At 36.4% G+C, this 17,297-nt stretch overlaps 1 protein-coding gene across 3 annotated transcripts in view; it reads left to right on the top strand.

Annotated features, from left to right (window-relative positions):
* The first annotated feature begins 717 nt into the window (after window positions 1-717).
* The window catches only part of LOC117402959 (sorting nexin-9-like), a 152,473-nt gene continuing 135,893 nt past the window's right edge, over window positions 718-17,297 (top strand). Inside the window, exons 1-2 of one of the 3 annotated variants that reach the window (XM_034004692.3) lie at window positions 718-838; window positions 1,558-1,729. In XM_034004692.3, coding sequence (XP_033860583.1) covers window positions 1,718-1,729 — 12 coding nt within the window. In that variant the 5' untranslated portion in view covers window positions 718-838; window positions 1,558-1,717. Of the gene's footprint in view, window positions 839-1,466; window positions 1,730-17,297 lie in introns of those variants that run through there. The other 2 variants (XM_034004695.3, XM_034004694.3) reach the window with 2 other exon arrangements.

The raw sequence follows: 17,297 nt of genomic DNA, 5'->3' as shown, positions 1-17,297 counted from the left end.
ATAACGCGTTAGATTTTTAATGGGAGTAATGATATTAGTTACTTTCCGCAAAAAATAAACGAGGCCGTCTCGTTACCTTTTCTCTGTTATACACCTACATTGCTGGTCTTTTCTTTTTTTAAAGTAAATTTTAGTTAATTTGTAAATGTGAACTGCTCTTATTACAGTCAGCACCACACGCCGTCAAACCGGAAATACTAAACTCGGATTACGGCAGTCCATAAGACATAACTGCTCTTTTCCTTAAACACATTTGTTGTGAATTGTATTCAAATAAATAAATACTGGTCCACATTTTACATCTTGTAGTTCACGGTCGTGAATTTAAAGGGCCGTTTATCTATTTGCATTTACTTATAAATTAATTACTTACTTGTTGTCTTTCCTATCGTAATGTTTTTGGTTTACCTTTATTACGTAGGTGCTTAATAGTACGTATTAATATGAAACGTGCCTTTACATTTCATTACGTCATAGTACTAGTACTGGTCCTGAAGGCTGCAGGAGCGAATAAATAAATAAATAAATAAATAATTAATGCACACAGCAGGCGAAGCAAACGACACACATATGCCATAATAACGAACTGGCGACACTGTGGTGTTGGTTTGTGGTCGTTAAGACCGTTCCTAAGGAAGTGACGCATTCTCTTTGGGCGCATGCGTTCTTCAGACTATGTTAGGAGGGCGCTGACAGCTGACAAGTGAAAACGTTGACACCCGCAGAAAAAAATTATAAGTCGAGTGGTAATGCATTAAAATCATTTTTCTGCCCTCCCACGGCTTTGCGGTCTGGTCGGCTGCCCCGCTCGACCACCCTTAGTTACTGCTCAGTATAAGTATGTATCTATTAAGTTAAGTAAATGATCTAACACAATGTTTTATATACATGATGTCAATTTTCCCAACTAACGCTCGCTCATAAAAAGCCTTTATGTATTAAGTTTTTTATTTTATTTTTTATTTTCAGTCCTTATGACTTGCGCTAAGTCGCATATGTAATGATTACAATTTACTATTTGTTATATTCAGTCAGTTATTAAGAGTTGTTTGATTGTTATACTACAAACATTTTAAAAACCTGTTTCACACATTTAATTCATTAATTACCAGATATACAGTTAAATAATAGTCACAACAACTTTGACCCGCTTTAGTTACTGTGTCAATAACACTGCAGTATTTGTAATGTAGTTCAGTTTTCAAAAGGGGGAATATAAGTTATATGCACCAATACATAGACTATATTATTAATAACAACAGTGGCTTATTTACAAAAGTACATGCATCACTTTTGATTTTATTGAACATGAATCATTTTTAAAAATGCGTTTGCGAATACAACCATCAGAAATGAAAAGAACCGTTTAAATGTATTTGTTAAGGCAGTATGACTTGTCATATATAAATATCTTGGTATGCATCCAGAATATTTCCGTTTTGTTCACTCTAGAGATCGTTGTAGCTTAAGTGCAGTTTGGTTTGACTGTAAATCGTCGCTAGAATCGCTCTGAAGTGGGATTCGTGTGACTGAAATCGTGTAATTTTTTTTTTCCAGGTCAAAGGGCAGTCTCTGTATTTAGTGATGTATTAAAATTAGTTCACGAGCACTCCCAAGAAGAACTGACTTGGTTGTGAGAGGCTAGAAGAGGAATGTCGGATTGAGCCTGAGGATCTGAGTAAAAACTTCAAAGGAACTATTTGTAGATGCCACAATAATGACTAATAAGGTAAGAATAAGTTTAATTGTTTGTTTGTTGAAGTTGTAATACTGTATCCGTTCTTTTTTATGTGAATATACGGTTGTCTAAAATAAAAAGCTGAAGAGAAAAATACCGTCATTACTGAAAAGGAAAACTGCCAATTCAGCTTTGTAGGAAACATTGTAACAGCGAACCTTCGATTTTAACGTTACTAACAGATAAATAATATATGACACTGACATCAAAATATGTGCTGCCTTTGTTGTTTTTTTATACATGTTATGATATTTTTATTCTAAATGAGTCTTGTGACTTAGGTTTCCTGCCTATTGACTGCGGGTCATACGCAAAGAATTCTGGGATTTGCAGTTTAAAAGGGAAACTTTAGAAATGTAAGGAATTAAAACAAACAAACGAACAAAAAATCCGTATTCATGATTACATAGTTGGCAGGCTACTAAATGACCATGTCTTTTGTAGAAAGTAAATAAGCCAAAGTAACATTAAGCGGAAAAAAAAAAAAAAGTTGGGTAGTTCCCAGGCTGGTGTCAGTTTCAATGCCAGTTCAATTTGAATTGAAAATAATACTTCTGTAAATCCAAACCTGTACAGTTGCATAGCTATATTAAATATGAAGGTGTATCGACAGTGTTCAAATTAAAACTATAGTCTTTAAATGCTGTGGTACCTTTGCAGTCAGCTAGTTCCCGGTGCTATGGAGCTGTAACGGGCCAGCTTTATGCAGCTGGATACAATCTAGTCGTAGTAGTCAGAACTCTGAGTCTGGTGCGGAAATTGTACGAAATGTGCTTCAACAAGGAGTCTATTGCATAACACATTTATACATTTATAATGGTTTTGATAATTACCCTGTTCAAGCATTGTCATTATTTATTAATTTGCGAACTGTAAAACGAATGAGACGTTTTTTTTAAACACTTTCCACAGGGATCCTCCCTATTTTTTTCTGTTTACAGACCTGCTATACATATTCTCTGTTCAAAACCGAAGGCACTACTTGCTTCTGTGTGGTATTTGAATTTGAATATCAGCAGTCTTCCTGGATAAAATCTCCTTCCTTCACTTTCTGACTTTGACACGTGTTACTGTTTTTTGTTTTAAACCCTGAGGCTGTAATTAACAAATACAAATAAAAAAAACCAAAACACAGGGCTTAATTTCTCTTAATTACTCCATATATAATGAATTTGTTTAGGTGGGGGACCTGTGTCATGCAAGCTAATCAAGTTGATACAGGTTAAGGCCATTATAATGCCTATTTGGCTACTGTACAAGTTTGGCTCTATCTTGATTTGAATGATCAATCATTTAAAAGCAATTGGAAACATCAACAGTTCTTACATTGGGTAACACTGTTCTTCAAAATGAAATGCAGAATGACAGTAATTTAAAATGTTATAAGAACATTACACAGTAGGTTAATCAAAAGAGTATGTGCATGGGAAATGTCAAATAAACCAAATTATGGAGCACCTTCTGGAAGAAAGGCTTGTATATGACCCTGTGTGGCAAATCTTTATACATGTCATACAACTCGGTTAACAAAAATGATGATATTCTAGAAACCAAATTTGTTGTATAGGCAAAAGTAAAAATAGGATTTATGATAGTGGCCTGAGTCAGATCACTACTATGTCAGTGTTAAAATAGCATATTACCATATCATGTTTTCCAAACTAAGCGTCCTTTGCTGTAGAGAGCAAACAAATGGCTAATTTTTATTTATTTATTCATTTATTTATTTATTTATTTAGTTAGTTAGTTTTTTTAATAACATTTTCAGTTTTGAAAAGAAGAATGTTATTTGGCACTTGTATAACACCGCTGTTTTTGCACTGTCAATTGCTTTTGCACACTATTGGCTTGTATAATCTGTATACAAAAAAGTCTTATCTTGAGTTATGAAGACTATCTTTAAAATGATTTGGGCGCCAGAATATACTCAGTGGAGTTTGAATAATAAAACCATAAAGAGCAGTTTATGGTTACAGACCGGGTCGAGGGATCCAATTTACAGGCGCCGGACTGTGGTACAGGAGTGGTGGTTTCTTCACCTCCTCCCATGCTCCTTCTCTCGAGACAGCGGGGCTTCTCCCTCTGGCTCTGGAGACAGCGGGGCTTCTCCCTCTGGCTCTGGAGACAGCGGGGCTTCTCCCTCTGGCTCTGGAGACAGCGGGGCTTCTCCCTCTGGCACTGGAGACAGCGGGGCTTCTCTCTCTGGCTCTGGAGACAGCGGGGCTTCTCTCTCTGGCTCCGGAGATTGTATAGTTGCTGAAACAAGTGTATTTGTTGCTGCTGTAAAGCAACAAACATCTTTAGAGAACCCCTGGGTTGCAGTAGCGCAGGAATATGATTAATTCAAGTCAATTCAAAATTCTAAAATGTATTGACAATGTCGACCCAGGGGACTTTTTCGACCTGAAAAAAAAAAAGGACCAGGGGTCACAAACAGAGATTAGATAAAGGGGCATTCAGAACAGAAAATAGGAGGCACTTTTTTACACAGAGAATTGTGAGGGTCTGGAACCAACTGCCCAGTAATGTTGTTGAAGCTGACACCCTGGGATCCTTCAAGAAGCTGCTTGATGAGATTCTGGGATCAATAAGCTACTAACAACCAAACGAGCAAGATAGGCTGAATGGCCTCCTCTCGTTTGTAAACTTTATGTTCTTATGTTCTTAATGTTTATGTTTTAGTTCAGATGACCCAGAACTACTCCAACGTAAATTACCAGTTTGTTTAGTATGTTACTGCTTTGACACAGGTAGCAGTAGCTTTGTAGCATTAGTCAGGGCTAGAACTTAACTTTTTAAGGCAGTAGTGAGGATTTGCTACTTGCCTGGAAAGTAGGTAGCAAAATGGTCTTATTCGGTAGTGGTTTATTCGACGAATAATTATATATAATAATAATAATAATAATGTAAAAAATAAACACCTACCTACTGTCTTAAATAGACTGAATATCCCAAACTATCATATAGTAGGCCTATATTTAAATCAGAAAGTATTTATTGAAACCACCTTGTGCTGAACTAAGTAATGTAACTAATGCAATTCCTTGTCGAAATGTATTTTGTTTTATCCTTAAGTTCTGCAAGAATGCATCCATATCTGTCATCCAAGCATTTGATATGCCACCAGTACGGTTAACCAGGTTATGTTTCATTGGTGCAAATTAAGTGGTATGAAATTATCCTCTTATCTGTCTTTAGTTGTTGACTGAGATTTCGGTAGCTAACAAATCATACACACCTACAAAGCGATAAAACAAACAAAAACAAAAAAAGTAACGTGTGCTATATTATTGCTGATTCTTGCATTGAACGACCTTATAAATTAGAAGGTTACAACCACAACCAAGCTGTTTTGAAAATAAATGAAAGCTAATTCCAGTATGGTACCACTACATGTAAAAGTTTCATGCAAAGTGTTACACTAACTGGTTTGTTAATAAATATGTATGCTCCCACCCTGCCTTTTCACTACAATGTTAAATGCTGTACAATTTTGAAGAAATTAACTAAGAAGTAATAACAGAATAAGGGATATCAACCAAGGTTAAAAAAAAAAAAAAAAATGCTGGGTTTGTTTTATTAAACAGTGATATTAGTTAGCTATGTGTGTAAGTTATAGTTTGATGGTGCAATATATGTAGGTAAAGCACACGTTTCACTAGTTACAAAGGAGAAGTATGCAAGGTAGTGATATTCTATTATAAAAAGAAAACATAAATTAATGCACCTCAAGATTGTATTTCATCTATTATTTTTACTGATAAAACAAGGAAGCCGTTACTTGGATCATGGTAACGTTATAGCTATTTGCACCTGTTTTTTTGTTTTGTTTTGTTTTTGTAGTCAGAATTTTGTTAAAGTAATAAATATCTACCTATTATGTGTTCATTTTTAGCGTGGGTGAAACCAGGATTAACATTATTAAAAAAAACGGAACCGACATTCTCCATGACAGATTAAATTAGCATTTTAAAGACAGTGAATAAACTTAATATCCTGTTAGGCCATTACCTGTTATCTTAAAAAATCAGTTTTTATAGTTATTTAATTTTAGTTTTGGTCTATAAAATAAACTTCATACCTTGAAATTGTATCCACCTTGTGATTTGTGACAGTATTTATACTCAACTATCCAGTACGATTTGCATTGTGGGCCTCGCGTGTATCTACATGGGGTGGTACAAACCTCAGTCATCTACAATTTGGGAAGCTCTATTAGCAATGGTTTCCCGCTTTATGAAAGATAATGTACGCGTTTAAAAAACTGATACCAGTAATTATGTACGTGTTCACTGAGGGTCGGTCATATAAACTGCAGCATAAGGTATCAGAAAAATGCTAGCATAAAAAAAAACTAGTAGCAAATTAAGAGTTAGGGTAGCAAAATGCTACCAAATATACATTAACTTTGACCCTTACATTAGTACATAATTACAAACTAATTTGGCAGTTGGAGCCCCTCCAGCTTTATGTGTGGGTTTAATTATACACCTGAGACAAATTTAGTCATACCAGTTACATTTCGTACTAGCATCATACAATTAAGGATGACTAAAAACAAAGGTTCAAACTGTTGTGAAATTGGGGACCTAATAAATGATAGAAAACTGAAGTGTTCATGTAAAGAGAATGGATACCTCTTCTGTTGCACCCAGTCCTGGTTATTAGAACTACCGGCTTGAGAAGCAAGTGTTACCTAAATGATCAGGTGCCTGGCTATTTGCTGTGTCTGCTTTGAAGTGATTAGAGATATTATAGAATGTATTCAATCTGTAATACTGTAGGTCTTGCCTGAGTCTGTAGATATTCAATGGATTACAACAAGAACCCCTTCCCCCTGCTTTGGCTGGTTTTCTCTTAACAGGTCACCAATGTAGGGATGCAGGTTGTTTATGATCGGTTCGTTTTTTTATCAACTATTTCAGCTGTTTATGACATCCACTTGGTTTTCGCTAAAATGGAAATGAAAGTTTCATGATTTAAACAACAACGGTATTTAGATTCACTGCCTACGTGTGCCACAATTAGTAATTAATATAGAAACCGGTTAGGATCACTATTTGCATTGGGAAAATTACCATTCAGTTAACCTCTAACACAAATTTCCAGTTTTGCCATTTCATATGTTGATACAATAGCTGAGGCCTAGCAGGAAATCCCTTTTGAACATTTATGCTGGTGCCAGGTTCTCTAATGCAAAATCTGTCACACTTGTCCTGTTAGACATTAAATAAGAATTAAATCTAGCTGAAGTGTATGCAAACAGTATATGGAATTTGAGATGAGTGCTTGTGTTTTTAAATTATTTATTTATTTTTTTTGCAGTATTTTTTAGTCTCTAAAAGTTAAAGCTTGTTAAATAAATTGATATTAGGTTTTTAGAAGAAAATCTAAGTATAGTAATGTAGCGATATCGGTTAACGCAGGCAGGTGCATCACACAGGGCGAGGCAATCCACACCCAGGCGTAGCATAGCGCCGATACCGCTGTACAAAAGATCTGGCTCCTTTGCAAGGAGCGTATATTGGGCTTATGTCTTTGTGTGTGATTACATCACCTACCAGCCCTGCTGCTGACTTCCTCCGTGCACGCTACACTCTCCCCTGCCAGCCTCAAGTCTGCCCCGGACTTGCTCACCAGGCTACAGTCCAAAGAGTGCGTGCGAAGGTACCGGCATCCCACGAACACCCGTGTAGCGATCTGTGCAGCAGGCAGGGAAGAAGGGAGACAACACGCTGAAATCAGATCAAAAGACTTTTCTTTATTTAGGACTTTATCTCCAAGCACCCTCTGAGTATACTGCTCTGTGGAACCACACACAATACTGGCGGCGCAGCAGCCTTTTTATAGTGTAGCTCCACCCCTTTATGGTAACACCGTGTAACACATTTTATTTATTTTTTTGGTTCCTGGGTAGTAAGTGTTATTTCCTAATTGCTTATGCCTCAAAAGTATAGAAAATGGCTATTATTCCCCACAAACTTTGCTTTTGTGACCAGGACAGTGATATTTTGAAATTTACCTATTTCCAATGAGAAAACGAGCAAATTTGTGTCTTTTCGTTCACATAAAGTCAGAAAAAACAACATATGAATTCAAATTAACATGTATTTATACTAAAGTAATACAAAAATGACTACAAAAGATTTAGAAGTGAGTAGTTTTTCGAGATTTACGATTATACTGTAAATCACTTTCACGAATCAGCCCCCAAATGTAGTCTCCCATCATGTTCTCGTTATACTGTCCTTCATTGACAGCTCATCTAGGAGCCTCAAAGCCGTGCTGCTCTATAATGGTAACAAGTACCCGTCTCTTCCCCTGGCTCACTCGGTGCACCTCAAAGAGGATTACAACAGCATCAAGACCTTGCTGGATGCCTTGAAGTATGATGAGTACGGCTGGGACCCCCGGAAGGTGCTGATGCCATCACTGCACATCAAATTGGGCCTTATGAAACCATTTGTCAGAGCTCTAGATAAGGAGTCGGCAGCCTTCAAGTACCTTCAAGACTTCTTCCCTAAACTGTCTGAGGCAAAGGTCAAAGCAAAAAATGTAAACTTAATAATTTAACCAATATTGAAGAACAAGCTATGACTGAGTTGTTAAATGATGATGATATAAGTATAAGACCAGCAGATAAAGGTTCAGGAATAGTGATAATGAACACAGGTGACTATATGAAATCTGTAGAATGTGAATTAAATAATACAGATACATATGAAGAAGTTAAAAGCAATAAGATCAATAAATCTCTAAAAGAGGTTAAGGAAATTGTGGAGAAACTATGCAATAAAGACATAATATCAAAAGAATTGAAAAAATACATGCAGCCACATAATGCAAGAACAGGCCTAGCAAGAGAAAATTCTAAAATGCACAAAGAAAATCACCCTATGCGAATGATAGCACTGTGTAACAATTTTTTTTGGTTCCTGAGTAGTAAGTGTTATTTCCTAATTGCTTATGCCTCAAAAGTATAGAAAATGGCTACATATCTGCATTTTTCTGAGATGGCATCAAGAGGCTGCAATGGTGGCATTCCTGATGGGTCTCCAAGGCGGTTTTACCAAGTTTCCCTGCTATCTTTGCCTTTGGGACAGCAGGGACACCAAGGCGCACTACCACAGGCAGGACTGGCCACAGCAGACCGTTCTCTGTGGGGAGGAACAACATCAAGTGGGAGCCACTGGTGGACCCCCGGAAGGTGCTGATGCCACCACTGCACATCAAATTGGGCCTTATGAAACAATTTGTCAGAGCTCTAGATAAGGAGTCGGCAGCCTTCAAGACTTCTTCCCTAAGATGTCTGAGGCAAAGGTCAAAGCCGGTGTCTTCGTCGGACCACAGATAAAGAAGATCCTGGAGTGCAATGAATTCCCCAAGAAGCTCACTAGTAAGGAGAAAGCGGCTTGGAACAGCTTTGTCGCAGTGGTTGGGGGCTTCCTGGGCAATCACAAGGCCGAAAACTATGTGGAGCTGGTTGAGACTCTGGTGAAGAACTACGGCACAATGGGCTGTAGGATGTCCCTCAAAGTCCATATCCTTGATGCTCATCTTGATAAATTCAAGGAGAACATGGGAGCGTACTCGGAGGAGCAAGGCGAGCGCTTCCACCAGGATATACTGGAATTTGAACGCCGCTACCAAGGACAGTATAATGAGAACATGATGGGAGACTACATTTGGGGGCTGATTCGTGAAAGTGATTTACAGTATAATCGTAAATCTCGAAAAACTACTCACTTCTAAATCTTTTGTAGTCATTTTTGTATTACTTTAGTATAAATACATGTTACATGTTTTTTCTGACTTTATGTGAACGAAAAGACACAAATTTGCCCGTTTTCTCATTGGAAATAGGTAAATTTCAAAATATCACTGTCCTGGTCACAAAAGCAAAGTTTTTGTGGGGAATAATAGCCATTTTCTATACTTTTGAGGCATAAGCAATTAGGAAATAACACTTACTACCCAGGAACAAAAATTGTGTTACATAATGGGGTACCGGAGTTTACACACATTCCATTGATCCTCAGCCGCACACTGGAACCAATGGGCACAGATGAACAACAACCAATCACAGGGAGACACAGAAAGCATCATGCATGCAGGCTAAATTACACAGACAGGCAAAGAGACAAAGCTAAACAAGCAACTGCGGGAATACAGAGGGGAAAGGAACACAATACAGCAGGGATTACAGTACACAAAACACCATCACATAAATGCACGGATCGCTACAGTAACAAACAAAAAAATCACAGTGCTATTCGGACACAATTACTTCCACACAGGTGTGACTCTGCAGGTCTCATCTGTATTTACTAAGCTCACCACAAAATGCTAATAGTCATAATAATGAAACTATCATACTAACTTCCTTGTATGAATAATCACCTACACCTTCCTAGTCAGGGGCATTTTGTAACTCGCTGCATCATCACATTTTCTCTTTGTTATCCCTGTCGGAATATAGAGGTGGTGCCTGTCTGCACTGTATTTCCATTTATACTTCTATCTAGAGATCCAATTGTGATAAAATGTAATTATAGTTACAAGTATCAGTATCTGGGGATATATGGAGGAACCTAACGCCTTTCATACTGTGCTTACACTTACAAGTTGGACCTGAACTGGCTCGGTGTCAGTCAGATTAGAAGATTGTTATTTTTACCTGTGTCCATCACACACCTGTTTCTACTGCCTCCGATTAAGGATTGCTATGATTTCATCTTCCCTGCTGGTGTGAGCAGCAGCGTGTGCGGCAATCGTGCAAGGACATCGGGAAAGGACAGTGGCTGTTTTGGGGCTGTTCTGAGGTGTTATGTTATTTTATTAGTTAGTTAGTTGTGCATTTTAATTGTTCTTCATGTGCTTTGTCTTTCCATCTGCCATTTCTCTTTTGTATCTTTTATTTTTATTTTATTTTTCAATTTAAGACTAACTTTTATATTGTGTTATATTTTGTTTCATTTCTGTAAGTCGCTTTGGATAAAAGCATCTGCTAAATAATAATAATAATAACAATAATAATAAATATTCTTATAATTTGAGCCACCTGTTTACACTTGAGCACAGACCTGATTCTGTTCTGGCCTAGTATGCGCATGCATAGCCCCTGAACTATAGTGCCTGTCTGATGATGTCATACAGCTCACCCCTTGCGTGAAGACATTTCCCCTCCCCAAAACACAGAGGCGGAAGTGTTTAAATCAACAGTAAGCCTGTTATTTGTGTCGTGTGTGTTTCTACTTCAAGGTGGTCGTTCCTTGCTAATTAAGCAGACATTTAAAGAACTTACTTTTGATGTCCAACAAATGCGATTTTCAATTGTGTACATCCTCCACCTAGAACACAAGCTTATTAATGATATATTAACAACAGGTCACAGTACAATCGATGAGGCAATTAAAATAACAGTATATAACAACACAAACATTATTTAAAAATTAAACATTGGGTATTTTAATTGTAGATCAGCTTGTTTTCATTCTATTGTCAAAAAGACAGATTAGAAAAAATAGATCAGCTATTGCCATTTAAATGTGTGATATGTAAATAATCAGAATTAACACATAATACATAAGATTGTTTATTTTATTTCAAATGGCGCTAACACAACCTAATAAATTACTCTGCTGTTAACTTGCTAAGCACACTGTTACTGTTTTGTACTTAGAAAAAATGTGAAAATAATAGCAAAACTGGGACGATTTAAGAATGTTACTGTTTCAGACCAGAACAAAAAATTAAGGCTGAAAACTGGGACAATCACAGTTTTCCTGGGATGTCTGGTAACCTTATTCACATCACACCACTTACGATGATACACTTTGAAAAATAAAGCCTATACGTTTAAATTGATTAAACTTCCACAAGCTTGCAGCTTTATTTTTCAAATTCTATAGACACCTAATTGTTAGTGCCGTGATTCATATAATTAAACAAGCGCTGTGTGCAGGTATAAAAACATGTTACTTTTAAGTAAAAGACTATTTGCCCCATGAAGTAAACCTTTCATTTTCTTAGCGACTTTATTGTAATTATTTGTTTATTTCTAGATAGAGTGGTACCCACAGCATTTCCCATTGATCCATATCAAAATGTGATCACAGTTTAAGTTTTTGTAATTTTTTTCTGACAGTAAAGTGTTGTGGCAACTAGGCATTTATCCCACATTAATTATTAAATGTATTTTCACATTATAGCACACATAGCTATAAAAGTCAGTTTGTATTTTGGAATCCTCTGTCTCTCAGTGTTTTGTCAAAGATATTTTTTGGTTGCTGTCCAAGTAACAATCAACTTCCTCTTGCTGTTGTCTGTGCCTGTTTTGACGTTGACAAAGGGGGCATTGCAAATGAGCGTACATGGTAAACAAGAGCCGTCTCTGTTATGCATAACTGGAAATGACACAGTTAGGCCCAGTGCTGACAGTAAGCCATGAGAGCTTCTCTTCCCTGACCTTCTTGATGGGTGAGTATAACTTAATCTTGACCACCTCTGCCATTCAGTCCTAGGACACATTCATGGAGTTACTGAAAAAGTTCCCTTCTCCTAAAGCCTCCAAGTCCTACACTAGATGTAATACAGCAAACTGGAAATATTGTTTGTATGAGAAAAGGAACAAGGGACAGGCAAACAGATATAGGCCTTCTGAAAATTTTGAAAAAAACATACAATTAATAATTCAGTAGTGTGAAGTGCTTGGGTGGGTTTTTTGTTGGTACATGTTTTATTTTTTGTGGCCACATTGTTGCAGAACATTGATAAAAAGTGTTTTAAGCCATTGTGGTGAGCCTTTGTTGCTTTGGTCTAGTTTTGCAGGAGCTTTTGAAATTAATTCAAACTTATTCTAAGTTCCCAGGACCATTAGAACACACAAATTACTCTCACATTATTATTATTATTGATTTATGGGTGCCAATATCAAATTCTTAAATGTGTTTTGTATTACATGCACCAACTGCACTATTTTATATTAGAGTTAACATGACTGTAACAAAATAAGTCCATACACTTTCTATGCCATGCACATTCATTTCCTATACAGTATACGTGTCAAATGTGTAGTTTTGAAACAAATCTGTGTTTTAGCAAACATGATATTTGGTACTACAGTACAGTTGTTTGAAGAAATCTCTGTCTTGCTTTCCCATAGTCTTGCACTTTTATGGTAATTTTACCCAGAGAGTGAAATTGTGCAATCTTTTAGGGCCTTTCCTGTCAGTAACCAACCAGCTGCTTCCTTAATTGACTGACATGCTTTGTAGCCAGTAATGTGCTTTGACCCAGAAGATATTGCTGACCTGAAATGATCTAGTGTAATACATTTCCTGGAAGGGAAGGCAAGCAAACTGAGAACTTTCATTTTACCTAGAACTTTATTTGCACAGAAATTATGATCAGCATGACTGAAAAAGTTCCCTTTTCCTAAAGCCTCCAAGAATTCTGGGAAGGAGAACCACAGGGAGAGAGATCACGAGTAATAGTAGTAGTAGTTTAACACTCTTTTTTTAAACTTTTATTTATTTATTTAACTTTCAAACTAATCACTACAAAATCAAAATTATGCGAAAAAACAGTCTTATTTACAGATTTACATTTATAGCGCTGAGGATGGTCATGCGACTGAAACATTTGCTCTGAACACTTTTTCCACTATATCACTTTTTTGTTGTCTAAAACATCCCAAAGCAGCACAGACGGTGCTATACCAGGCGTGGTATATATCGTGGGAACCGCACGACCCGTCGTGGTTTGTACCTTGCATATTCCACATGTTGATGGCATTAATGCTCTTAAATTCTATCTTGATAGGAGAAGTGACATCCAGATACCAACCGCATTTTTACTTGAGATGGCACATATGGTTCTCACTAAAAATTACTTTCTCTTTGAGAGAGATTTTTATCAACAAATCCAGGGCACAGCAACGGGAGCTTCATTTGCACCCGTCTATGCCAATCTCTTTAAGGGATTTCTTGAATACAATAATATATATGAACATAATCCTTTTCATAAATAACATCATCATGTGGAAACGGTATATTGATGATATTTTCCTGTTATGGTCCGGCACCAATCTAGACCTTAAAGCATATGTTGCTTATTTGAATGGTCTGATTTCCTCTATTAATTTTAGTTTGGAATATGATACATTCAAGGTTAGTTTTCTCGATACCACTGTATGTTTTGATAAAGGATCTTTTATATACCACCCCGTATACTAATTGACTGATAAAAACAGTATTCTGCATGCTTCTAGCTGTCGTTTTGTACCACTCAAAAGTCAGTTTTTGCGACTTAAACAAATTTGTTTTAAATCTGAAGATTTTGACACTGATGCTGGCAAAATGCATGACCAATTTCTATCTCAGAATTACCCAATGGATTAGCTAGATAAAGCTCTCTTCAAAGTTCAAAACGTAGATATACATCCTAATGTGAATAAGAATAACAAAGAATTCTCTTCCTTTGTTGCATGACTTTTACTACACACAGTCATGAGATTAAAAATATTATAAACAACACTGGTATATCTTATCAACTGATACTATTAGCAAAATATTTCAATCTATGCCTCTTTTTACACACTATTGAAGCCGAAATATGTGGGGCATTCTTGTTAGTCAATTCTTTTAAAGATACAACAAAAAATTTAAACTGGGGTACATGTCAGAAATGTGCAACTTGTGACAATGCTATTAAAACTAAAACCTTTATAAGTCATGTAACTAAAAAAGAATACAAGATTGTATTACCTGCATGTCTGATTTTGTAGTTTATTTAATTTCCTGTCCTTGTAACTTACAATATGTTGGTAAAACCAAAAGATAACTATGGGTGTACATTAAAGAACATAAAAGTGCCATCCGTAGGGAAGACTTACACTCGCCACTGGCTAGACATTTTGCAGAGGTAAATCATTCCATTTCGGACTTAATGTTGTGGTATACAAAGATTATTTCAGTCCCGTAGAGGGGGTGACTTGAATCAAAAACTACTTCAATGTGAAGCAAATTGGATCTTCTATCTCAAGACAGTACAGCCAGAAGGCGTTAATGAAGAACTTGGATTATCCTGTTACCTAAAATATATAATTAATATTTCTTGTTTTTTATTGCTTCTGTATTCTTTTATATCAATAATGTTTATTTGATAATTAATTAATTATGTTATACTTAAGACTTGTTACCATTTGGCTCCATGGCCGCTAATGTTTGTCTATATAGTATTTACATTATTTTTAATATTAACATCAGTGTTATTCATTTTTATTATTTTGGCTCTAGTAGATCTGTATGATTTGAAATAGTCTAATCAGTAGATCTTAAAATTAACTAATTAACTTGATTTCTGCCATTGTGATCTTTGCTATTTTTCTGTTTTTCTGATAATGAAATGTTATAATAGTATTTAGTAATATATTCCCTCTAATGTCTATTAATGTATGAACATATTAATTGGTCTGTGTACATGTTGTTTTGTCTTTAATTAAACACCTGACCTCTGATATGTATCTTTAATTGAATGAAGACCTTAAATTCTCAGGTGTTCCTAATTCGCTAGCACTGAGGATGGTCATGCGACCGAAACGTTTGCACTGAGCACTTTTTGCCTGTTCTTCTATAAATAAAATAATTTTGATTTTGTAGTGTTTTTTTTATTGCCACTCTTAAAATAGCAGTGTGCGGATCATTTTGGACTTTTAATTACTTCATGCATTTGGAGATCTACCCACCTGGTTTTGTTTGTTTGTTTGTCTGGACTTCGCTTTTAAGGCACAGTAAGGACTTCATTTAAAACTATTCCTATTCTTCTAATATCAATTAGATATTTAGTAGACGCTTTTAATCAACGCGACTTGGAGACTAGGGGGTGAACTGTGCCCCACAAGGAATCAGCATAGCGTGAAAGGCTCCAGTGATTGCCTCACTTTTTATTTTCTTTATTATTATTTGTATTTATTATTTCTTTTTTCATCTTTTATTATGTTTTCTTACCTATTTTAACTTAGTCTTTTTGTTATTTGACCTTTTCTTTTTTTATACTACTGTGATTAATATTTTTAACCCTTGCAACCCCCATAGGGAGTAGTTTGAAACGTGTGGAATGGGCTGCAGTTTTTGTGAAATGTGTACATTTAATGAATGCTTTTCAATTTAAGGAAAATGTTACTTGTCAGAAATGTTCTCTTATAGAAACGCAAACACAGTAGATTACAGACCATGAAAAAGAAATAGGCCTACTTAAGAGCATAAATAAAAACGAGCAGTTCATAGTTTTAGTCAAATTAATAACACTTGTTTAGTTTTGGATTCAGACGGTGAGGTTGCAAACGACTGTAGTTTTAACCGCATGGACCTACCTGCTCCATGCAGTGTATCTGAGTTGCCTCTAGATACTGAGGGGGCTTGTGTTGAAGGACTGGCTAGGAAGGAAATAGACAATAAGGAAAAAAATAAGTGGGGAGTGGGTGACTGTAAGGAGAAATACAAAGGGGAGGTTGAGCAAGCAGCAAACAAAGGAGACTGACTTATTTAATAGATTCCAGGCACTCAGCAACAATGACTGTGTCTAAGGAAATTGGGGGCAAGGTACTTTTAGTACATGACTCAGTTATTCGCTGTGTAGAGAGTCGTAGAGCTCCTTTAACAGGGCCGTTCCCTGCCTTCCTGGAACAAAAATTATGGAAGTTGAGGCCAGAATACACAAATTAATAAGAGCCAGTGAGTGGTCATTGTACATGTTGGGACAAATGACGTGAAGGACAGAAAATGAGAAGTACCTAAAGAGAAGTTTAAGACATTAACAAGGAAACTAAAAGAGCGAAGATGTAAACCAAGCATCTCAGGTTTATTGCCTGTTATTGGGAGAGGGGATGAGCAATCTAGCAGAATTATGGTCGTAAATTATTGGTTGGTTGGCTGGTGTCTGAAGAAGGGATGGGTTTTATTAATAACTGGAAATGCTTTTTGGGAAAAACTGAGTACTACAGAAAAGATGGGTGGCACTTGAATAGGGCAGGGGCAAGTAGGCTTGCTGCAAATATTGAAAGCACTTTAGCAAATCATTTAAACTAGAAACTAGGGAGGGGAGAGAGACTGAGTTTAAGGGTGGGAAATTAGAAGTTAAAATATCTCACCCCTCCTGCTACTCTTTGGCATCTAGTAAGCCCAGAGGTGTATGTTTCAATAATAGATATCTAGATTACATCTCCAATCAAAACCTCTTTATTGCACTAATCATCTGGCATTATTCAATGCTAGATCTCTGTCTAACAAAGATCCCCTAATTCATGATTTTGTTATTGAGTATAAAATTTTAGCTCTTACTGAAACCTGGCTTAGATAAGATGACAATGGGGCTTACAAGCAAAAACTGAAAAGCGTGACAAGAGATCTCTCGCGCTTTTATGGTCATGACAGTTCTGCTTCCACGTTTACATGAGAGTTTAATTTAGAGAGAGAATTTAGTCGTCCAAATGCAAACGACCTCATTAATAATAAAATAATGGGAGGGTTTATTTAAATATCACCAAACGCGCTGAAAA

Source organism: Acipenser ruthenus, chromosome 5 (assembly GCF_902713425.1).
Source record: "Acipenser ruthenus chromosome 5, fAciRut3.2 maternal haplotype, whole genome shotgun sequence".
In the NCBI taxonomy this organism is placed as follows: Eukaryota; Metazoa; Chordata; class Actinopteri; order Acipenseriformes; family Acipenseridae; genus Acipenser; species Acipenser ruthenus.
Note: the sequence above shows the minus strand (reverse complement) of the source record. Positions and strands in the feature narration are given on the sequence as shown.